Source organism: Euprymna scolopes, chromosome 11 (assembly GCF_053919585.1).
Source record: "Euprymna scolopes isolate OS-2025 chromosome 11, ASM5391958v1, whole genome shotgun sequence".
NCBI classification, from domain to species: Eukaryota; Metazoa; Mollusca; class Cephalopoda; order Sepiida; family Sepiolidae; genus Euprymna; species Euprymna scolopes.
In genome coordinates this window covers 65,101,939-65,128,259 of record NC_136492.1, presented here as the reverse complement: position 1 = coordinate 65,128,259, position 26,321 = coordinate 65,101,939, and the positions used below count along the sequence as shown (strand labels likewise).

The following is a 26,321-nucleotide window of genomic DNA, read 5'->3' as shown; positions in this document are numbered from 1 at the left end:
TGTTTAACTCTGAAATCATCAGAATTTCTAATGTGGCCCTTTACTTAATGCACAGGGGTAGTATGTTCTTGTTCTGTCAGTCTTAATTGGGTAGAAGCCCTAAATAGTTCACAATTGTATTTTTGAGTGTCAGCTGCACGGAGGATTCAACCTTCAACCTCCAGAGGAGTGTAACAACTAAATTTTATCAAATACTTTATCCACTATGCCACCAGTTCTGGCATAGTGGGTATTTAGTTCTCTCCCACCACAAGAACAGTGGCAATAGAATCGGAAAGTGGGATTGAAAGTCAGTGTTCCAGTGGAGGAGCCCTTTGACTTTGCAAAAGATGTCTGTGCAGTGCTGTCGGCATTCCCGGCAGAGCATCTCAAGTGATCAGAAATTAACTCTTACTCAAAGAGAGAAAGCAAACCCCAGGAGGATGAACCTCCTAGAATCAACAGGAACCAGGTCATTACAGGAATGGTCTAATCTCTGTTGATTTTGGACCAGACGGTTAACAAGCCTCATAGTGGATAAAGTGTTTGGTAAAATTCAGCTGTAAGTTACATTTCCAGGTTGGAGGTGACATTGTCTGAAATGTTGAGCAAATAACACTCAAGATGAAAACAGTAGTTCAAATAATCCTAATAATATGAAGGTAATTCATAATTATATATATGATTATAATTCTTAATTTAATGCATAGACAAAGTTCATACAAAAATATGAGGAGTGTGCAAGAAATCGAAAAGTGGAGAAAACAAAGTGTCTGCACTGCCTACCTGACACCAAGTGAAAAATAGTGAAAAGCTGCCTTGATTTTTTTTTAAATTGTTCTAGATGAGGTTCAGGACTTTTTGAACGATCTGCTATATTTTTACTGACTTCCTTACTCACAAGGTTTATATTTTTAAGGTAGTTTTTAATGCAGCTTGAATAAAATATCATTAAAAAAATATTAGATATTTACAAACTGAAGCCATTAAAAATTATTAATTAAAAAATAAAAAAAAATTCATATATTGAGCAAAAAATAAAATAGAAAAAAAATGTGACTTTGTTAGCACAAACACACACACGTAAAGAAAGGATAAAGGTGTTCCTGTTAAAAATAACATTCAAAATTTTAGCATTCAAGACAGCAAAAAAGTAAATAAGAGATGGAGAAAAAAATGATTTTTTTGCATTCAAAGTAAAAAGTTAATCAGTAAAAATGAACACTGAAAGCAAACATCTGAAAAATGATATGAAATTTGATTGTCAAAAAATGGTTTAAGATATTTATAAAAAAATATTGCCACACACCAGGATGAAAAGAGTGTCACTCCACTGCAGCAGTTTAGGGAGGGAAGAACAAAAAAATAATTAAGACAAAAATGGTTCTACGTCTACCCCAGCAAACCGTAAAACCATAAGCAACGCACATACTCAGCAAGACTAGTGGTTGTTAGTAAAAAGAGCCAAAGGTCAAATGACAGCAAGGACAAAGATATAAAATAATGACAAATGGATGATAGACAAAAAAATGATTAAAAGATATGAAAAATAATGGATTGAGAGTATGTATTGTACACTGCTGATCAAAAATTTAAGATCACTTAAAAATCTTTCAAAAGAAACCTTTTTTTTAAGGATAGATTTTAAACTCTTCCGACTTAAGGTTACTAATATTACAATCTAAAAGGTTATGGAAACAAAAAGGTACATTCCAAAAATTTTATTTAAAAATTTGCATTTTCATTAAATTAGGCTTTTTACACATGATCAAAATTATAAAACCAAGAGTATAAATCGTTAGATTTATGGCAATTCTAATGTTTTTAGTTCAGTTAGAGATTAGAAATCACTGTGTAAAGGTGTTACCATGCCTAAAGCAAGAAAACTAACTGAAGTTGAGTGCTCTCGAATTCTAGAATTCCATAAGCAAAGTTTGTCAAAGCAAGCGATAGCAGCTAAGGTAAATCACAATAAAACTGTTACTTGCAACTTTCTAAAGAACACTGAGAATTATGGAAAAGCAAATCCTTTGGTAACCCCCCCCCCCCCCGCCAAAAAAACAATTTCTCCTACATTGAGTAGGAGAATCAGACAGGTTGTTATGAATGACAGAGGACTTTCTTCTAGTCAAATAAAGGTGGTTACAGATACTGATTGCAGGTCAATAACCATCGGACGACACTTACAACAAAAAGGCATGGTAAATAAAAAGCGTAAACAAATTCCTTGATTGCTTCCATGTCACAAAGTGGACCATTTAAAATTTGGTCGTGAATACCAAACCTGGGATGTTAAGAAGTGGAAGAAAGTCCTGTTTTCTGATGAGAAAAAATTCAATTTAGATGATCCTGATGGCTTCCAGCAATATTGGCATGACAAAAACATGCCCCTTGAAATTTTTTCCACGCACCATAGTGATGGAGGGTCCGTAATGGTATGGGGTGCCTTTTTTTTTACAGAAGGACGATGGAGCTCCTGGTGGTGCAGGGTCGTCAGACAGCAGCTGGTTATGTTAGCATGCTACCCAAAGCATCTTTGATGATGGAGGGTTATCGTTTGTGTAAGGATGGATGGTTATTCCAACAGGATAATGTTGCAATCCACACTGCAAGATGGACCTTGAGCTTCCTACAAGAAAATGGAGTCCATCTCTTGAGACATCCTGCATGCTCACTGGACTTGAATCCAATTGAAAATGTTTGGGGATGGATGACAAGAGAGGTTTATCGAAATAACAAACAATATTCAACAAAAAATGAACTTCGTGAAGCCATCTTCAAAAAACTGAAGCAGGATCCCCCCATACCTTAATGGAAACCCTTATTTCTAGCATGCCTTAAAGAATTTTTGAAGTCATCAAAAGCAGTGGAGGTAGAACTCATTATTAAGTTTGATTGTTGAATGTTTTCATATACTTTTCATACACTTTTTGTACAATTTAATACAATTTTTGTCTCTGATCTTACAATTTTGATCATGTGTAAAAAGCCTAATTTAATAAAAATGTAAATTTTAAAAATAAATCTTTGGAATATAGCTTTTTGTTTCCATAACCTTTTAGATTGTAGTATTGGTAACCTTAAGTTGGAAGAGTTTAAAATCTATCCTTAAAAAAATGGAGGTTTTAAAAGATATTTAAGTGGTCTTAAATTTTTGATCAGCAGTGTATTACTTTCATTTAAAACCCACATATTTATAGTTTGTTTATTGATTCATACTAACATTATTGGCTACATATGTGCATACATGTTTCTTTTGCCATTCCTTTAGAAAAGCAGCAGCAGCATCAAGTTGAATCTTGTATAAAAGGATTATTTATAATTTGTTTTCATTGTTAAAAGATCTGGTTCAATGATTCTGTTTGTCTAAAGAAATAGTAGCAGAAACATATGCACATATGTAGCCAAAAATGTCTGTATAAATAAACATACTATAATAACACTGCTTGTCACCGAGCACTTATGTGTAAATATTGGAGTTTCAGTGGATTTATATCTAAGATAGCAATACAATCACACACACACACACACAAATACATTTGCTCTCCACCCCTTTTGGATTAAGCTCTTTAGTAAGGGAGATCACTGGCCTTTCATTTAGCATGTATGCATGACACTTCATAAAAAATTGAGTAATCTAGGTAGCCAATAATGCACTTAGTAAAATCACTGATAGCACAGGGGTAAGAGTCCTTAACTGCTTACAAAGCAGTCTGCTCCGAATCTTGGAAGCCCCATTTTTTTTTTTTTTATTTACATTGAAAAACTATCATCAATAATAATCTGACCTCAAGGGGTTAAGCCTAAATAAGGCTATATCCCAAAATGTGTGCATATTTGCAGTAAAAATATATAAATAAAAAATTATACTGAAAATATAGTTTTAGTTTTTATTGAGAACTATTACATAAATACAGTGTGGTTTCACACTATTAACGCCAATGGAAAAACAAAAACAAAAAAAATGCGAGGATTACAATTTTAGAAAAAAAAATTTTTTTTAAAGGACACAAAATTTTTATTCAAAAACACCTTGAACGCGGGGGGGGGGAAGTTATTATTTGAAGGAAAAATATACAAATGGATTTTATAACACGCTAAATGTAAAACAAATCTCACTCAATTTGCTGTCTTATTTCAGAGTTTTCAGAGAGAAACGACTAAAACTAAAGACATGCATCAAAAGGGCAATGCTTTCGAAAAGAGAAAGAGTAGCTATTGTAAACAAGGGAGATAACAACCAGGAACAAAAAACAAATTGACCAAAAACAATTTTTTTATGTGCTGAAGTTCAAAAAATAAAAAATAAAAGTGCATAAAATAATTTTTCTAATTAATACTACTATTAATACAACTAACATAACAAACTTTGTTCATCAGGTTAGAAAATGATTCTAAAGAGTTATGTTAAATCATGCATTTTTTTTTTAAGTGCAAACAATCACGGTTATAATATTTTATATTTTTTCATTATGAAAATGGGTTTCAAAATATTTACTTGAAAATTAAAATTTATTTTTATGTTTCTGTACTTTTGACATATTTTGTACTTTCTAAATACCGACATTTTTGTTTATGCTATTATTGGAATATACTAACGATTAAAACTTAATTTGGAGAATTTTTGTAACTGGTTTTAAGCAAAGAAACAAAATAAAAGAAATGAATTAGGGACTTAAAACACTTTAAAAATGTCAACAGACATGTTTATTGATGAATTTATTTTTTTTTTTAATCTCAAAAGATTCCATATAAATTTTTTTGTTGGAACTTATTTGTTTATTCATTGATTATACATCATTTCTGAATTTTTTTAGATGAGGATTGATATGTATTATCTGGACTACTATTTTCATCTTAGTAGTTACATTTACATTTCAGCAGATGCAACTTCCAACCTTCTTCAAATGCATTTTGCTGAACATAAGAATCTTCAAGTCAACTCAGGGATCGGGATGGAATTTTAAACTGGACTCTTTATTTAATTTCTTGGGGTAGATAGTTCCCATTCCATCAGCCATAATTGGGTAAAATATCAATTTTTGTTATGACCTGCAATAGATTGAATCTTCTTCGGGCAGTCTTCTGGAGATTAAAGGTGCTCGCCATACTCTAGGTAATAATAAAAATTAACACGTCTACTCAGCCATGGCTGATAAAATAGGAACAATCTATCCCTTTTGATTAAATAAAGGGTTTAAGATTTTTTGTGCAGCTTCTCAGAGTTTAACCCAAAGGTTCCTAAGTTTGAAAAGATGCATCTCAAGAAACTTAACGGTTTACATTGAGTAAAACATTGGCCATTTGTAACAAGATGAGAAGAGTAATCCAAATAATTCTATTGATTAATTAGTTTTGTAAGAATCCTCTTGAAGTCTCTAGCTACATCGGATGGGATCCATTCAATATATGCCAACCATCAATTAAAGATAATAAAATTATAAAACAACAATAACATACACACAAAGAAAAACACAGTATAGGAAAAAATTCAAAGTCATAGAATAGAGTCAAGCAAAAAAAAAAAAAGGTACATAATCTTTAAGCCTGTACAATATATATATATATATAATTATAAAAAAAAATGAAAAAAGCAAACATATATTCACCAACGTTTTGTCATTATTTCAAGACTTTCTCAGGATCACTGATTTGCAATATTTGCATTTTATTATTTTTTTTCAAATGACTCATCCTGAGAAAGTCTTGAAATAAAAAAATATTAATGAATATAATTTTGTTTTTTCCTTTTGCTATATATCCAAATATTAAAAAAAAAAAATTTCCAAGTAAGTTTAAGTATTCAATACTCTTATCATTTTTGACTGAATACAAATCATTGTGTACTTCATTGAAATATTATACTGTGGCACAGACTTCTTCCCTGGTCTGCATCACATATCACAAGTCATGCATAGTGATCCAGAACAAGATTGCACGAAGTGGTTAACTAATTGTGATTTCACCATCAAAGATCAACCAGCTGCGAACTAGAGAGCTCAGCTAACTCCTCTCTGATGTATGTTGTCCAAATCCTTAGCTTTCCACGAATATGTTTGCATAACCCATGCAGAGAGACAGAGAGGATTATGTTGTGAATTAATTCGCTCTCTGGGTAATAATCTGCAGAGGGAAATTAACTTGCAATGTAATCTGCCCTGCTTTTCTGCCTAGAAGGAGGGTGGGGACTAAACTGACTTTTCTAAGTGAAACTATATACAAATAAATATATGAAAAAAAAAAAAAAAGTTAAAATGAAAACTATTTTTTTAAGGATTGAAGTCTTGTTTATTTTTTGTTATCGTTAATATTTCATGACGAAATAATCAGCTTCAAATAATAACATGTTTTATTATTTCATCCAAATGAAACTCAGAATGAGCAAAACGTTGATTCGAACAAAAAGTAAATGCTGTTATAGATTTGAATAAAAATTTTAATTCATCAAATGATGTTTGATTATTCGTTTATTTTGAACATATTTTTTTTATTTGTCGGTTTAAAACTTTTATTTAAATGTATAACACCATTTCAGAATATATTAAAACACTTAAAATTTCGTTGCTTTGTTTTACAGCATTTCAATGCTTTTCAGGTTATTTTATGCAAAATCCAATACCATTGAAAAAAGTTTCTTTGCTTCAAGTTCTTTATATCTTCAAATATTTATTCATGTGTTTGGTTTGGTTTGGTTGTTTTGTTCTATGGTATACTAATCCTTTTCAGATTATTTAATGCCAAATCCATTCATTTTAGAAAAGTTTTTATGCTTCAAGTTCTTTAATTCCTTAAATATCTGTTCATAGTTTGCTTTTTGTATAGGAAAATTGTTTTTTTAGTTTTGAAAAGGGAGAAGGAAAAGAGCAATAACGTTAATGTTAGATAAATTTTAGGTCAGAAAGCCAGTATCTTTAGACAATCTAATTTAATAGCACCTAAAACACTTCCATGGAACTGCAGTAAAGTCTTATGCAAACTATTATTTTAAAGTTCTTTTTCAAAGGATAGTGAATCATTTATGTACAAAGTCTGCTTTCTTAATTTGGCTCAGTTTTAATTAATATTAAAATTAACTTCTTATGGTTAATTTTTATATTTATATTTGGGAATGAGAAATATTCATTATTATTTAAATTTTGGGACTGATTTCTTTATCTTAGTTGTTTTTATCAGAACATTTCGGCCATTTTGTTCTTTGGCTTTCTTTCGAGTGGCTTGTGCTGAATTGAAGAAGCATCATGAAATTTCAAACATGTATAGTTTTTAAATTATTTTTTTTTTAACAAACCAGCTGACAAGATTGTGATAAAAGCAATGCAGATGAGGAAACCAGTATGAAAACTGGAAAGGACTTTGAGGTTGTTGTGTAATATATATATATATATATATATATATATATATATATATATATATATAGTAGTAAGTTATAAAATATATATGGCAATTACATAACACAGAATATTCTGCTTATGCCTGATGAATCCTAGCATGGATGAAACGCGGAATATTCTGTGTAGCTTAATTGCCATACATATTTCATAACTTACTACCTAGCTCTACCTATGTATTGAGCAACGTTGAAGAAAATACTTAAAGTTTACGCATAAATTTATACTTTCGTATATTAATTTGTGATTAAATTAAGTAATCATATATATATATATATATATATATATATATATATATATATAATAATTATTTTTTAATTATATAATGATTATTATAGTAAATAATTATATATATATATATATATATATATGTGTGTGTGGGTGTGTGTGTGTGTAATATATATGTATACACACACAGTATACAAAAAATATATACTTATGGCAAGTAATCTAAGCAGAAACGTTTGTGTTTCTTTTTATTGAAGGAACTGGTTAGGCTAACTGCAAAACTTTCAGTTCTACCATCCTTTTCATAAGCAACTGTTTTTTCTATATAAGACTATTACTCAAACTCATTGGTTCTTATTATCTATTTAAAACGTTTTGTTTTAACTTAAAGCTAATTGTTTTTATTGCCTATATAAAACACTTGTCTTTATTCCATCTCCTTAACCTCACAAAAGTTCAACCTACTTCCAAGATTTTCAGCATTTAAATTTACATGTAGATTAGTCAGGCTCGGTTGATCTCAGCTCCAGTGACTCTTTAAATTCACATTTGTTTTAAGCATAGTTTTTATAATGTTATTTTTATATTTGGTAGCTATTCTAACATAGTTTATTCAATGTCTATAGTTTGTAGCGATTTTTTTTGCTGTCTAATGTTTTGTGTCTTTGAATTTTCAAATTTGAAGTTTCTTGTTCATACATAATTTGCATAAACTGAGTAACAATTTACATACACTAAAAAAAATTCGTTCAGTTATCAGAGATCACTCTTTTAAGTTTGCTAAAATATATACATAACACAAAATAGGAAACAGTTACCAATCATTAATGCAAATGTTATTTACTACATTATTTTAAATCTGATTTTTTCTTTAAATTTTTTTTTTTAAATATAAACACAAATTGAAAGGCTTGAAAATACAAGACCGGAAATTCACAAAGAAATATGAAGGAATAAAAGTGTGAGAAAAAGTAAAGGAATGAATAAAAGAAATGATTTCAAGGATGAAGGAATGAAGAAAAAAAAATGAATGTCAGTTGCAACTGGTCAGTAGAAAAAAACAAAAATAAACAAAAAACAAAAAAAAATCATGATGCTATAGCACTGATTAAAGCGGCCAAAGGGGAGCGGGGGAAGGGAGTCATCATCTCAGGCCACACATGAACAAGCAGCGCCTGGTCACAACACTGAATGCCGTATGAATGGGGGGAAAGGGACACGACAGATTGGAAATTACCTTCTAACTGTACATCTGGCGAGTTGAAGATAAAAAAAAAAAAAACGAGAAAGAGAACATTTTAGGCAGAAACAACAAAACATTCACCAAAAGGAAAAAAAAAAAAAGATGAATTAATGTTTTCACAAAACAATATTAAACACGAGAGAAAAAAAAAATCATTTTTATTTATAAAATTTCATATTAAATCAAAAACAGAAAAGGTTTTTAGATGAATCCATTGATCTAAAATGTTTAGTATTGCTAGTTTCTTTATTACCTAATCTTTCTTGTTGCAAGATGTATGGTTGATCAACTTTTCAATTAAAATCATCCATTTTGAATATATGATCCTTTATGAGGAATTTTATTATATAAAGGGCAGTTATCCGTGTGTATGTGTTTGTATGTCAAGTTAAAAGTTGAAAAATACAAAAAAAATCAATAAATAAATAAATAAATACCCACAAAGTTGGTAAATTCTTGATGAACATTGTTAAGATCAGCCATCATGAATATATATTTTGTTTAGGAATTTTATCTATTATAGAAAGGGTAGTTGTCTACATGTTCATATGTCCAGCTTAAACTTGAAAAAAGCAAATAAATAAAAAAATGTTGGTAAATTCTTGATGAACATTGTTAAGATCAGCCATTCGATCACATATTGAGGAATTTTATTTAAAATAATTTTCATAACTTCTTTATCAGTTTGTGCAGATGTTACTCCCCCTCTCCTTCTTTGTAGTCTATTAGATATTGGCTGATATTATTTCTTTGTAGCAATGTTTTTGTAAGCGTATGTTCATCTTCAGATGAATTGATTTAATGAATGTATCTTATTTTAGATTTGTGCAACCATCTAATACAGAAAGCACGGCCTGTTGTTCGATTACGTTTAAGTTTGAAATAGTATTTTTATAGTTAAACACATATAAATAAAATTGATGCATAAAAAAGATTAGGCTGAGATGGTCCAAATGGCTGAAATTTTGATATAGACATCAATGTTGAAATCAGAAGCAAGAGATTTTTAAGCAATTTTTTATCCATGGAAGAAAAAGAAAAGAAATAAGCAAGTGCACATATAATTTCATCAAATATAAAAAATAAAACAATTCCACAAACTCATTTAAAAAGAAAATCAAAGAAAACGCTTTATTCAAACTAATATCCAGTTTTTATTTTTCTTTCTTTTTTTTTTTTATTATTTATGATGAGCAGTAAAAGACTGAAGACAATATTTTTTTTGCTATGGGTTGTGAAACGTGTGTAAGATAAAGAAAATATAAGCATATGCCAAAGTAAAAGAAAAGAAATAAACAAAAATTATGATTGTGAACTGATTCTTTTCTTCGGTCAGTGGAATGCAATCAACCAGTATAAATGCTAAATGCCTTGACGTCCGAAATAAATTCATTAAACTTATTTAAAACAATCTGAAATATAGTATAAGGATATATAAAAAAAAAAATTTAAATTTATATACATGTCACGGTTTCAAAATCACCGTCTCCATTTCTTTTTTTGTTTTTCTTTCTTCATCCTCCTTTCCTTAGACAAAGGACGCAAAAGCTAACGCCTCCTAAACGGATGAACAACATCAAGTTTCAGTGAACACGTTCGCTTTCCCTTTCTTTCCGTCCTCAACCCCTTTACAAACGTGGGAATTCAAATGTATTAAGTTAATGTCAATAATTCAAACAACGGACTTTTTATTTTTAGACAAAATTAATTCAAATAGAATCAACAAACTCCCAAGCTACTTTTGATTGCAAAAATTTTGCTCTGGAATTAATTAGAGTCGTTTATTTGTCTTGTGGAAGCGATATCTCGAACATCACTCTGCCTAAATGAATACAGCCTGCCTCAGCCCAGCCTGGAAGCAGGAGGAGGCTCCCGAAGTGCAACTGACGCTACCAGTCACGTCGACCGAATCCACCAGCTGCGGGATTCCCAGCAACAGCAGCAGTTTAAACGGCTCTTATCAGGGCTAATAAGTTTTTCTACCAGTAATGTGATTCACTACTCCTTGCCTCCTGAGACCCACCAGCAGTGAACTTCACTTCACTCCAGAGGCTTCTGCTCACTCCTGCAACTTCCAGTCTCCAGCAGTTTCTAGCACCTCCTGGAGCTTTCTGGCAACCTCGCCCACACCTTGCTCCTCTGGCCTGCAACTTCGCCTGCACCTTGCTCCTCTGGTCTGCAACCTCGCCTGCACCTTGCTCTTCCGGAGTGCAACCTCGCCTGGCTCCCTACCGACCGTCCGTCCGTACCTTAACACTGACTCCACGTTCTCAGTGCCAATCTTTTGTTCATTCCTTAACACTGACCTTATGTTCTCAGTGTAGATCTTTCGTCCATTCCTAGACACTGACCCCACGTTCTCAGTATCCACCGACCGTTCTAGATCGCCTTGACGTCCAGCCGATTGTTCCAGACTCAGCAAGCAACCTTAAACCACGTTACGTCTAGAGTACCTGTTCCAGACCTTCAGTCCTTAGCCTTCTGTGACACGCGACCTTCTAGACAGCCAGCATTCAGATCATACGATCTCAAACCCTATTTCATGCTTCCTTTATAAATAAATGACGAACCCTCGTCTTTAACCAAACAACCTGTGTCTGTCATTCTTCTTTGCCCTTTTGCCGTTTACTTTTGCCCATGTCTACCTTTTTAGTTGTTGAGTCGATTGTCCCCAGACGGCTGGCCCAGCAACATATGTATATTATAAACACACAAATTATTTATTTAAAAGTATACGTTACAGATATCAGAGATGTACCATGTTTTCATTACAGTAGGTTTGCCTATTAAAGGCTTTTTAAAATAGACATTTTTAAAAGCCTTTAATAGGCAAATCTTTTGTAATGAAAACATGGTACATCTTTATAATATATAATTTTAAATAAATTGGTATTTTAGTTTTCACATTTGTGATAGAGCACTTTATTGACTTCTTTCAAATGTATCCTGGCGCCATATATATATGTGTAATCTTTAGAATGTGAGAGAATATATATTTCCACAGCCAGACAATGTCATGGCTCTTGTGGCTGCAACGTTGTCTGGCTGTGGAAATAATTATATATATGCACACACAAGACTCTTGTATTTTGCAAATGAGCACTAGTAGTTTTTCTACTTTTTATAAATCAGCTTTGCTTTTAGAACTTCTTAGACCACTTAAACATGTTTCTAAGAGTCTTCAATATATTTTACTAGTACCCACTCAATATGTATTCAAAGTGATTTAGAAACATGTTTAAATGCAAAAATATTTTCTTTTTTAATTAAATAAAATATATAAAAAATACTTTTGCATCTTAATGTTTCTAAAACATTTATTTATTCAATTTTTCTTATTTTAACTCAAGATGCTTAAAAAAGCTTACAAATTTCAACTTCATATATATATATATATATAGTACAAAACTTTGTTGAAATTCAAAGACTTACATTTTTATTTTTTGTAACTTTCATCTAATTCATCTTGGATTTCTTCATTACAGCCGTTTCATTAATGGGATGGCAATTTTATGATATGATTATGATTTATGATGTAATGAAGAAATTCAAGATGAAATAAACAAAAGTTACAAAAATGAAAAAAATGTAAGTCTTTGAATTTCAACAAAGTTTTTACTATATATGCTCTGCATCTATAAAATAGATGCATTGAGCTTCACTCAAAATTAACGGTGATTCAGTTTTTATGTTTCAACCCATTAAACGAAAATGGTATACATTGAAATTAACAATATTTCAAAAATAAACATTATATATATATATATATATATATATATATAGTACAGTATATTATATTACACACACATATTGTTAAGGCTATGGAGTCAAATGACCATTGACTAATAAGGTCAAGACAGGACAAAGGCCCCACCCCCATTTTTATACTTCTCCAAGAATTTCACCCATTCACTAAATTAGTAAGGAAATAGAAACATTTGCTCACATGATTATTCCTCCTTCCACGAGGAATAAAATTGCTATGACTCAGTGACCAAGAGACATAGTTCCCAGTGAAAGCTTGCTGGCTCTCCCAGACCCAAGTAGGCCAAAGCAAATTCACCCAAAAACTTATACTTTTCTTTTGATAGAACAGGCATGAGCTATATGCACTGGGTTCCCACCGGACAGATAGTCAACAAAGAATACTATGTTGAGGTTTTAAGGGAGTTCAGGAAGAGATTCCATCGGAATAGGCCAGCACTCTTCAAATCGGGTCAGTAGCATTTCCAACAGGACAGTGTACCAGTCCACAACGCCATCCTTGTCACGAACTATTCAACCAAGACGAACATCAAGACAATCCTTCACCCTCCCTATAGTCCAAACCTCGTTCCCTAGATTTTTCTACTGCAAAAACGATGGTATTTCATTGTTAACTAATCTTTATTTATGGTAAAGGTCACAGACACACGTACACAGACACACACACACACACACATATATATATATATATATATTTATGTATGAGGATTGACATTTGTGATTGCTATCAGCTTGCTCTCATATTGCAAAGCTGAAGATGGTTATAGAAGCTGAAGAAAAGGTTGGGGAATTCAACATTGATGATTTGAAGACATCTGTGGCTGGGATTTGGGAGAGCCAGACAGATATTTTTAGCTCTTTGTTACACAATCTTGATGTGAACAGATTTTGCAGGCAGTGCAAAAACGTAAAATTAAACTTGTATTCCAGTGAGAGAGAGAAAAACAAAATAAAAAGACAAAGAACGTTCTGAAAACATAAAAGAAAGTGTTCATATCTACATACACATCCAGTGCACATACGCAGACATGATGTGTGAGTGAGGCCAATAAACATTGCATGCAACTCTGTAAAAAGAAAGTTTGCATAAACTGTGTCCTCTCAAACAAAATTGCAATGTCTAGCTTCTGACAAAAATATGAAAATGATCAAAAGATATAGGAGGAGAAGAAAAAAAGCAAACTAGATTTTAATTGTTTTATGGGAGAGACTGTCTCCCCCCCAAAGACAGCTGAATATCAGAAATGGTGTGATAACTATTACCACCAAGAAAAACACACCCGACTACAAAGGTGAACGCATACAATCATTCTTCATTTCATTATTTTATAGACAAAGTGAAATTTCCCCCTACTTTACTGACAAGAATAGCTCCATAAACAAAAGTTATATAAAAAAAAACTGTTTCGATCATACATTATCATACTAAATGAGCCTGTCTCATAGAAAAACTAATTTTCATACAGATTTATTGTTTTTTTTTAATATTTAATTTGAACAGCAGTTTTTACTTTTGCGTACTAATATCATAGAACAAAAAAATGTTAAAATTCAGGTAAATTTCCCAACCTGGGAGGCAATGGTCCTCATATGTGTATAGAGAGTGCAACGTTTTTTTGCTTTTATTTTTTTGCATTTTTTTAAAACCTAAACTCCAATCAATTTCAACTAAGTCAAAATTAAGATTAGACACTGCAATTGGACTCCTAAAAAGAATTTCAAAAACTACCTGGCAAATATACTTGGTGAACCAAGTTCATTCAAGAGGGATTCAAACAATTGCAGTTAAAGGAATGGTCAGCATCTTAAAAAGATATCTCAGTAGGAATACCCGAGTTAGCAGGTGAATGCTTGGCATCTGGTAGGATGCCCCATCCCTTGCTTAAACAAACTGATAAGAAAATTTGGAAAAAAAAAAAAAAAAAAAAAAAAAAAGCAAAAACAAGTCATTCTTTTTTGTGAATTGTTATCCTCATCTTCAAAGTTGTTGAAAGATAACAGTCCACAAAAAAAAAATGAATACACAAATTACACATCTTAAAAGGATTCCAATAAAATAATATATAAAGTCATTCTTTGAGGAATAAAAATTCATCCAACTCTCCTACTTGCTTCATGAATTGCTTTAAATTACACAGTAAAGTTAATATTTTCAGGTTTCAGAGAGAACTGTCATAAGAGGAAAAATCAGCTTTCAGTTATTTAAAAAAAACAACAACAACAACAACAAAAATAGCCTACTTTGATTAAAATGCAAAGAACTCCCATCCATGAAGAGCTGTAGTGATTTAAGTAGAAATCCATTTTTCTGGATTTAAAAAAGTAGAGCAATCATATCAATGATAGAAAATGGAAAGAGATAACCCTCTCTCAATCACAAGTTCTCTTACTACTATTCATTGCACTGTTTACTTTTTGTTAACAAATTTTAGTATATTTTTTTTGTTTTGTTATCATATATTAATATTTTATCAATTTTTTTTCTTAAGCTGCACTTCAACTTTATTTAAACTTTTGTGTGCAAAGACACGTTTATTGCCAGAGAGAGATTCTTCTAAACTCATTAGCATTCTTGTTTCAATAACTATTCAGAATTTTATATTTCTAAAAGGTTTTATAAAGAAACCAAGTAGTATTAGAGAATCCTAAACTTTACTTGCATCCTCATGATAACCAGTAAATAGTTTTATTCAACATATAGATGAGGGCTCAATTTGAACGAATCTCATCAGAAATAATTTTATTAGGCATGTGTATGCAGTGTGATGATGTATAAAAGTGAAATCTAACCAACACGGGTTGAGGACATGTGTTGCATGAAGGAAAATGGTAGGAGAATGATACAATGGATGTGTAATGTGAGAGTTAAAAGATAGACTTAGATCTTGGAGGAAGATTAAATCTGAACAATACAAGATGTGTGCAGAACAGAAGACTTGGATTGTGTGGTCATGTTAATAAAATGAACGAGAGTTGGGGGGGGGGCGTTAGTAGATATAGACTGGTTGAGATAACAGGGTCAGTTCATGGGGAGAGGCCAAGGAAAACATATGAAGAAGTGATAAGGATGGACTTGAGAGAAAGCAGGTAAATATAAACATGGCCAAAGATGGATTAGACTGAAAATAAAGTTCTAAAAGTTGTTTAACACATGCCAGCATGTAAAACAGATAACGATGATGACGAGGGCCCCCACAGATATTATCACTCTCAATCAGAACAGTAACTAAGAGGCGACTCCACATACCCGAAAGGCCCCAAATTCGGGTCTCACAATAGAGTGCAGTTTTGTGTCTTATCAAAAATAGTTGAGATGGTGAGCTTATGTCATTGATAAGGGTTGAGTAATAGGGTAGTCAGGGAAAAGGTAGAAAAGATGGATTTTGAGGTGGTATGGTCGGGTAGAGGTGAACACATTACCCGAGTGTGCCCAGAACACTTTAGTATTAGTTGAAGGACAAATTCTATTCAACAAAGAGATGGGACCTTGATAGGTATTACCATTCCAAATCAGAGAGTAGTAACAGTAACTAAAGAGTAATGTTACATGCTGCAAAGCCCCAAATAAAGGGCTTAATCACCGGACAAACATACCCATGAGCAAGAGGTTTGCATTTAAAATCTATGAGAAAGACATTATATAAAGGGCAGTTGACTAGGTGTATCTTTAGCTAGAAGCCAAAAACTACAAAACGAACCCCCGCAAAGTTGGTAGATTCTTGATTGGTATTGCCCTGAGTGAATCAAATGTATAAAATTCATTATGTCTGTCGGTCTGTCTATTTTCTTCCAGAACTAACAGTAGCAGATCGGTGCTAGGGGCCTCAAATGATTGGATTTTTATGGACCATTCTTTTATGTGACTTTAGCCAGTTTAATAGTTTTTTAAGGGGTCTAAATTGAAAAAGTCGTTATACATTTTGTACATTCATCTTAGTTTATTTTTAGTCAGTTCATATGCCTGTCACGTACGTATAGTGGGAATGTCACCAGCTTTGAATGTTAGTTTTGCTTTTGGTTTTGATTCTAGCTGATGGCACCCAAATACTTATTTTTTTTACTTTTGAAATCACGACTCTATAATAATATATACAGAATTTGAACAAATTAAAATATCATACTTAAGTGTATTTTATAACCAAGTAAAGCCCCCCCCCCTCGCTAGTAATATCTAAAGTTTAAAAAATTATTCATTTTTTGGTGGTCAATTGAACCAGGTTTTGTCATGGGAAGGGGGTCAGTTTGTCAGCCATAGGAGAGGTGAGTGACTTACATTATTATTTTTATGCTGGGTAGAGGTGAAAGAGAGGTTGGAAAGAGTGATATTAAAACACTGGGAATGGAAAAAGGAAGAGAAAGATAAAGAGAGGAATAGAGAGATAGAAATTTTAATATAAAGATGTTATGCACACTTTTTAACTTCTCTGATTTTTTTTTTTGTTTTTTTGTTTTTTCTTCAGCCTAACAAAAAGAAAAATAACAGATTGTTTATATACAGTCCTAAAAAAGAATTTGCTTCAAATACAAGAATGTCAGGACATAAAACATCTCAAATGATCTTAACTTGAAAAGGACCACTTAAGACAGTGTTACTACACTGAATAATCTGGTCAACATGACTTGTAAACTATTCCCCTCATATAAATACTTTAATGGTCAAAATGTGACCGAGGGTTTGTGGAGTGAAAGAGATGGGACCTTGATAGGTATTACCATTCCAAATCAGAGACTAATAAAAGTTAGTTAATAAGTTATATCTAAACAAAGAACTGTCAAATTAAATGTCAGGGAGGGATAAGATTTTTTTTTTTAATTCAAGAAAGAGATAAAAAAAAAACTGCAAAAGAGAATGAACAAAAAATGTAAAGGAAAAAAGAAAAACCTAAAAGAAAAACAAAAAATGAAAAAAAGAAAAAAGTAAAGGAAAAAAGAAAACAAAGAAAAGAGAGAAAAAGGAAATAGAAAAAAAAGAAAAATAGAAAACAGAAAGAAATCATGAAGGAAAGAGAGAAAAAAGGAACAAGGTAAAGAGAAAAAAAAAAGGAAAGTGTTTTACAATATTTTCACCTGCCAGCTTCTTCCAGTAGAGATCGGTAATCACAGGTCGTTAGTTGCCATCTATTACCTGTTGAAGGCATCAATCAAGTAAATTTGTTCTTTTCATTCGTTTTATAAAATCAAATTATCAAGTGCAGCACAAAAAGAGGACACTGGTCAGGTGTTTCACAAATATTGCATTACCCAAAGCACATGATGGATCTTATCAACCGGTTGTTCTTGATAATGAATATTTTGTTCAGTCAGGTATGACATAAGGCTAGCAGGGGAGAAACAAATCTTTATATTAATAAAATTGTATAACCATTTCTTGATTGTGTTTTGCACCTAGACCAAACTTCATTTTTTTTTTTGTTTTTTGTTACTCTAAATATAATGTTTACCGAAATTAAAACTGCAATAATAGTCAAACGAAATTTTTAAATCCAACTTGATCCCATAAAATCCTCAACAAACCTAATAAGTAACACAAATTTTTGTATATGACGCTAAGTACACAGATGCTTCTAAAAAAAAAAAAAAAAAAAAAAAAAAAAAAAAAAACGCTGATACATACACAATTCATACACACACTCTCTCAATAACGAAATAGGCACACTGACGTACATACACATACATATCTCCATGCCTATATCATTCACACAACTTGTCAACCATAACAAATGTCTACTCAATTTCTCCTTACAAACAACTTTTATTCATCAAAACGTTCTTAGGATTTTCTGAACTTTTATATTTTACAAACTGTGTCTTAAGGTGATAAAAAATTAACTATTTCATCTGAATGGTCTGCCATCCTTTGCAATCGATAATGTCCCTGCCTTAACATTGTCTCAATCTCATATATGGAGCTTTTTTTTTTTTTTTTTTTTTCACTTTTTATAATGTCTACGTTGTTCATTCTAGTTTTGTATTTTGCTTTTTAATTATAATCATCAGAGCTGAAAACCTTTCCTTGAAAAATTGAAACAGAAATTATTTACACTTTTCTAGCACAAAATCTATTGTCATAAATAAAAAAAAATTGGAAGGAAATCAAACAGCACACAATATAAAGTTCTCAAAATGTCATTGAAAAAAAAAAAAACAGATTTCAATCTAAATAAGACTGATTTTTCTAACAAGAATTTATAATTTAGGAATAAGTTTTGATTTGATATTTTCAAACATAATGTTGTGCGTGTGCATATATATGATTACTAGGGCCAGGACAACAGCATATGCTTTTCACTGTTTTGACTCTAGAGTGTGTATCCATCGATATCTTATATGCTTTTATATAGTGATGTGGTTCTCAGTTGATTAACTGTCAGTGTCGAATATATACTCGAAGGTCAAAACAATGAAAAGAATATTCTGTTGTTATAGCCCTAATGATTACATAGAATCGATAATCTTGAAAATTGCAACTTTTTGAGGTTTTGTAATTGTTATTGGGAAAATATGCAACTATTTTCTGATACCAAAAACAATTCTTTTCTTGTTTATTTCTTTTTTTTTATTGTTTTTGTTTAAAACTTAATTTTAGTAGTATTAATGATAAAATGATACAAATTTCTTCATTTTAAACTACCAATAAAATTAAAGTGTATTTTTACATTTGAAAATATATGCAAATATTATGTGTTTTTATAGTAATCTGCAAAATAATAAAAACCAATTCTACAACCCAATATTTATAGATTTGAAATGAATCAGAATCGGTTATTGGATTCATCCCATGCACATGAATCCAAGATGTCATTTGATAAATACAATATTCTAATAATATTTTGGAATGTGAGTGACTTGTTAAATAAAAAAATGAAATCAAGATAAATTTCTCAACCTGGGAGTCACTGCCTCCAACCAATTTGGAAACCTAGGGGCCAAAGAGATTCACTCATAATTGCCATTAAAATATATTTTATTGGAAGTAAAAGGGGGAGAAAGGTGGGGTGGAGTGTAATTTAGCCAAAGGGTATTAATTTACCATACAATGAATCTACATGAATTTCTTGATGTCGAAATTTTCAGGGAAAGGAAAAAGAAAGGAAAGCAAGGCATGATGGAGAGAGGAAGATGAATACAGAGAAAAAAAAAACAGGAAAAAAGAAAGATTGAGTTATGTGAAAGATGGTAATTTTGGTAAAATATATATATGCCTCGCGTTCCTTATATCTTCAAATATGTATTCATGGTGTTTGGTTATTTTGAGGAGGAAAATTGGTTTTGGTTTTGCAAAACATGATTCATTGATTGAGATTGTCGGACTGATTTCCTCATCTTGGTTGTTATCGTCACAACGTTTCGGCCGTTTTGCCCTCCGGCCTTCATCAGGTGTTTTGTATCGACCTGGGGAACCTTTTGTTAGAAGTCTCGAACCCAACCCTTTATATTATTACGGGGGTATTGTGTTCGGACTCCAGCTAGGCTCTGGGACATAGTTGTTGATTCTCTGTTTTGAATGTTACAGTTTCACTGCCTTCGTTCAGGATTGTACTCAGCACCTTTGGGTAACTGTAAACTTTAATACAACATCTAGGACCACTCGGCCATATGTCACTAGGACAATTCTTAGTTGGTTTTTGTTAATGTTAAACCTATGTTGTTATCCAAGGTTTTCTCTCTCTATCAGAGGTGTCCAAATTGCATTCAGCTCTATGCTTGGTTTGCTCAGTAGGTTATTATGTCCGAGCATGTGAGCTGTTTCTTTAAGTTTTCTCACTTTCCAGTGGGTCTCTCTGTTTATTATTTTTACTTCATCCCATAGGGGGCGATGACCCCCCCCTCTTGTGATGATAACAACCAAGATGAGGAAGTCAGTCCAACAATCTCAATCAAGGAAAACACCTCATCTCAAAAATACAGACAATTACTACAAAACATGATTCAGTTTTGCAAAGAGAAAGAAAAAAGATATCAACATTAAGCATTTTAGGTCAAAGAGCCTTTATCTTTAGATAGCTTGATCTGATAGTACCCGTGGAAGTAAGAGAAAAAAATAAAATTGAACCAAATGGAGGAAAAATAAGCACATAAAGCTTTAGCAATTTGACATTTTCTTAGATTTGATTTGGATTTCCTCATTTTATGAATTTCAAAAATGTGGAATTCTAAAAAAAAAAAAAAAAAAAAAAAAAACTCACATCCCTGAATATTGGAAGAATATTAATACAAAATTATAAACTCATTATCCCCGCCCCCACACACTTATTGTATAAAAAAATTCAAATGTTGCAAAGAATAGAAATTACAGTTAAAGAAAAAGTAAATTATTAAATAAAAATACAATAAATGGGCATATAAACATTCATTCTGCAACTTATCTCCATATAAAAAATAAAAAGGTTAAAAGCGTATAAAAAAATGCTTTAATAATTTCAGTGAGAATCCAAAAGTGTTCAAAAAATTTTGAAAGTTCTTATGAGCTACATAAAAAACTTTCAAAATTAGAAATCAAGATAACAAGAATAAATAAAACATTAACAAATGACAAGCTTTGTTTAATTGACAAAACCTAAGTTCCTTTTCTTGTTAATATCTTAACATTCATTTAACAAGTACTAAAATTTCAGCAAAATTTCAATAGAAATCAATTTCTATAAATATTACAAAAACAAAAAAATCAAATATATAAATTGTAAAAATTAAAAACTTGACTGCAAAAATGATTAAATTTGAATAAAAAAGATTTTTAATTATTACAAAACTGTAAATTATTCAAAATCTTTGAAAATGATTAAAAAAATATACAAACCAGTTTAATGTTATCTAACTGAATTTTATTTAAATTAAGACTAATAAACATAGAAGCCAATCAAGATTGATTTTGAAACTAAATTTTGATTGGCTGAATAAAAAGGAACTATTTTCATATATATAACAAGAATGTTTTTTTTTTTCCACTTTTTTTTTTTTTTTTGAGACAATCCAAAATAGTCGATAAAAAGGAAAACCAGATGCATAATAATTTGCACTTCATCAACTCATTTTAATGGCTCTAGAAAAGAACAAGATAGGAAATTTGTCAGTTACCTTTGTAATTCTTGATGAGTCCACGTCTCATCAGAGGCAAACAGAGTGGGATATAATGTTCATGACTACATACGATTCTCAAAAACTCAAACTTCATTTGCTGAAACATCTGAAAAAGAAAAAAAAAATCATAAAAACATGATTAAAATAAAAAAATAAAAACAAAAACAGAATAAGAAATGTTAATACATAATGGCTAGATGATATAAAAATAGAGTTCATTTCTGTTAATAAGGATATGTTATGTATATGTATTAAATATATATTCACAATCAAAAGACCAACATGAAACCTTGATGTGATCACCTAAAATTTGGTTGGTTGGTTGGCATGGTGCCCGGAAAACTCGTCCCGGGAAAACTCGTCTCCGGAAAACTCGACCCCGGAAAACTCGACCCCTTTTGCTAGGTAGGAAAACTGGTCCCTTATTGAATAAATATCGATTGAAAACACATTTTATGATCGTTCTTGAAGGAGATATTGTTTTTTAAAATAGACTATAGCCCCCCCCCCCCAATATTTTAAAAAAATATTTTTACTTGTTTAATGTTTGTTTTGTTTTTTTGTTTTTTTTTATAAATAAAATCGATTTTCTAAGTGTCCATTTTCTACTTAACTGGCTAAGTTCTTAGTGGTTTCACTTATTTTAAAGCGTTTATTATGTTCATACAAAGTTCATTACAAATTTTTTTTTGTTCTTATTTTAACGATGTTTTTTGGAGTCATAAAAACAATAATAAAAAACAAAACTAAAAAACGGAGCGATTCGATTCTTCGTTACTTTTTTGTTTTGGTTTTTTAATTATGATAGTTTTTTTTTTTGTTATGTTTTTGTTTTCTCTCATACCAAATGCACTCATGCGTTATTTAAAATTATAATTTTATCAATTATCAACATTTATTGTCGTCCTGTCAAATTTTGCATAAATTAACTAATAAATTAAAAGCGAAATATTGTTTTGGTGCGAGAGATGCCATGTGCTAATAATCTCTCGTTAACTCATTTTTAATTTTTTTAAATTTTTACTTCAAAATTCTAAAATCAATCATTAAGAGAAAAAGTAATCACTAAATAAATTTATTAATCAATTTTATTGAAAACTCCACTATCGTTTATCAAGAATCTTTTTAATTTCATTTTTTGTTGGTTGTTTTTCGGAGGGAGATATAGTTTTTACCCACCCCCCTCTCTCTAAATTATATTTTAAAAAATATCAAAATTTATTATTTTCTTTTTAAAACCAAATCTCCCTCAGTAATTTCTTTAATTTTCTATTTTTTAGCGATTATGAAGACCCCTAAGATGTGATATACTGAACATTATTTCTCGTTCTCACGTAACACTCGACATGTTTTTTGTTTGTTTTCTGTGTTTTTTTTTCTTTACCGAATAAACGATTCCAAATAAATTAAACAACATAGTCGGCGAGGTAGAAAAATCGATTTTACCCTTTTATAAACAACAGTAAATAAGTAAATTCTTTTTATATTAATATAAAAAAAAAAAATATGCAGTCTCGTTTATGAGCATAATAAACGCTTTAAAATAAGTGAAACCACTAAGAACTTAGCCAGTTAGGTAGAAAAGGGACACTTAGAAAATCGATTTTATTTATAAAAAAAAAAAAAAAAAAAAAAAAGAAACAAACAAACATTAAACAAGTAAAAATATTTTTTTTAAATATTAGGGGTGGGGGGGGGCTATAGTCTATTTTAAAAAACAATATCTCCTTCAAGAACGATCATAAAATGTGTTTTCAATCGATATTTATTCAATAAGGGACCAGTTTTCCTACCTAGCGAAAGGGGACGAGTTTTCCGGGGTCGAGTTTTCCCGGGACGAGTTTTCCTAAATTCGGTTGGCATATCAACCTTTTTCGGATTAATACCAAGTCTAGTAAATTTGGCTAGAGTTTTTATGCTTCAAGTTTTTATATCTTCAAATATTTATTCATGATGTTTGGTTTGGTTTGGTTATTTTGTAGAGGAAAAATTGCTGTTTTTGTTTTTGTAGAAGATGATTGTTTTGCAAAAAGAAAAAAACATAGGCATCAATGTTTAATACCTTTTTGATCAAGAAACCAATATCTTCAGACAGCTTAGTCTGGTAGTACCAGATACCTTAACAGATATTACCATTCTAAAGTGGACCTGGGAACAATGATAACTAAGGGGAAACTCCATATTCCCCACAACATTCAAATCTTGAATATCTTCAAGGTTATATGCAGAACCTCTAAAATATGGAGCATCCAGAATGGAATGGAAATATTGAATATGTTTTGAAGTAAATTCTCATTGATGTGCTGGTTTCAATATGCACTTAGAATTTTCCAGCATCATCCATGCTTAACCGATAACACAAACTTTGAAAACAAGGTGCCCTCATTTTGATAACAATAAGAACAAGCCGCACGTGCATGGTCCCCCTCTGGTGCTGCATGTGAGATGACGCCACAAAAAATAGTAAAGAAATGATGAATGTGAGAAGGGTGAAGGGCCACTGTTGCCTTCACATTTTTGCCAAGTTTCAGAAAATCTAATGGATGGGGCAAAAGATATGGGGTAAAAAGTGTAATTTTTTGCATATTTTGGGGCATTTGTGACCTCCTTTTGAGCTCTTGGGAAAATGGGCAAACGGTGCAGTTTCACGCCTTAAGACACATATTTGAATTCAGCACCATAGAAAATCACTATATAGATAGACATATCAAGTTTTTGAGTAATATGAAAAAAAGGCTCCCAAAAAGCATATTTTTTAGCCCAGAGGGATGCTAACTTTAATTTTGTCAGGGTCACCCATACTGAATTTATATTAAGAACAATGGCCTCCACATTTTGGCCAAGTTTCAGGAAAATCTGATGGATGGGTCCAATGCTATGGACAAAAAGTGTCATTTTTTACCTCTTTTGAGCCCCTGGAGATGCCAAATTCCAGTATAAATCGATAATGGTGCAGTTTCAGCCCGTAACACATGTATATTTGAGTTGACCACCATGAAAAACCATATCAAATTTTTGTTGATAAATATAAAAAAAGAGCCACAAAAAAGGGGCGTTTTTAGCACTAAAAATCCCTGGGACATGAACCAGAATTTTGCCAGGGTCACCCATACTGGATTTATATTAAGAACAATGGGCTCCACATTTTGGCAACGTTTCAGAATAATCTAATGGATGGATCAAAAGTTATGGAGCAAAACGTGTCATCTTGCGCCATTTTGAGGCATTTTTGACCTGGGGACACAACAGGAATTTTTGCAAAACGATTTTTTTTTACCGTGCAACATCTATTTAATGGAATACAATTTGTGGCAAAATTTCAGGAAAATTTAACGGACGGTTATTCTGGCAATTGTCCAGACTAATGGACGCCACTGAAAACATAAATCGGGGGACCAAAAAGTATAAAATAGTAACATTTTTATTCTTTAATGATTCTCATTTTAAAAAAGAATTTTTTATCATTATATAATTATATATCAGTATATCATAAATATTATTACGTGGCACAATCCCCATTAGTTGCACAATATTGAGCCTGGTCAGTACTAAAATTTTGGTCAATACTAAAATCAGTGACCATTTGGGAATTCCAGCTGCTGCATATGCTCTCCGCTCATCTTGGCATTGTTTCCAGTCATCTTGGACCTCTCCTTACCACTGGACTCGAATAGTGCCAATTAAGGAGAGGTGTGGTTAGAGATTGTGCAAGCTTTGCATCATAATTACACGTGCAGCTACCCTTACAGAGGGTAACCATTGTCTTTAGAGACTAAACAAAGGCTTCTAATGATTCTATAATCATATATACTGACAAAAGTATGTGACAGAAGGTTGTATATTTTTGTTACTATATCACTACCCCTCCCCAGAAAAAGGTAATTCCTGGGAGGATGGTATCATAGCTAGATACTATACTACTCCTTCACCTCAAGAAAAAAGGATGCTAACACCTGAGAGGATGGTATCATGACAAGAAATACTGACCCCCATGAATTAAGCATTAAAACATAAGCCTCAAATAATAAACTGAATTAAACATAAAATGTTATAGTCTAGATTAAGCTTAAGACAAACAGATACGAAATATCCAGTAGTAATATATACATATATTATTCATAATATGAAGCAGAGTTGTCTCTTTGTGGAAGGGAGGAGGCAAGGAGACTGTCTATTATGACATCACAAGAAAGTCTCATAACTATTTGCATATTTGTCGAAATATTTGTGCTTATTTTAAAGTAGCAGCAACCGTTACCTGAAATTTCCAAACCTTTATGAAAAATATTTGATCTTTGTCCAGAATTCGCCCTATGTTGAAAAACAAAAATAAAGAAAAATCTGCGTTATGTATGCACTGGTGATGAAACCAAGAAATCATATTTCAAAAATCACATAAATTGATCAAGAAGTTTTATTTTTAAACAGGAAAATCACTTAATTGATTAATAGGAATTTGTAGGCATTACAACATAAATCTAGTAAGTTTAACCTCTTGTTGATTTATCTCCTGTTGTTTCAGGAGATTTTTTTTAAAGTGGTAGTCAAAAGTCACTACTCGGATACTCATAAAATTTGATATTTTTATTTAAAATAAAACTATTTGATCAATTCATATGGTTTTTAGAACATAATCTTTT

The 26,321-nt window shown here is 31.4% G+C and overlaps 1 protein-coding gene across 23 annotated transcripts in view; it reads right to left on the bottom strand.

Annotated features, from left to right (window-relative positions):
• The window catches only part of LOC145287890 (dedicator of cytokinesis protein 9-like), a 718,435-nt gene that overhangs the window by 287,698 nt on the left and 404,416 nt on the right, over positions 1–26,321 (bottom strand). For 16 of the 23 annotated variants that reach the window (XM_080135819.1, XM_080135816.1, XM_080135818.1 and 13 more), the window contains 2 exons: positions 21,679–21,787; positions 8,833–8,847 (listed from right to left, as the gene is read on the bottom strand). In XM_080135819.1, coding sequence (XP_079991945.1) covers positions 8,833–8,847; positions 21,679–21,787 — 124 coding nt within the window. The remainder of the gene's footprint in view (positions 1–8,832; positions 8,848–21,678; positions 21,788–26,321) is intronic. The other 7 variants (XM_080135822.1, XM_080135815.1, XM_080135817.1 and 4 more) reach the window with 1 other exon arrangement.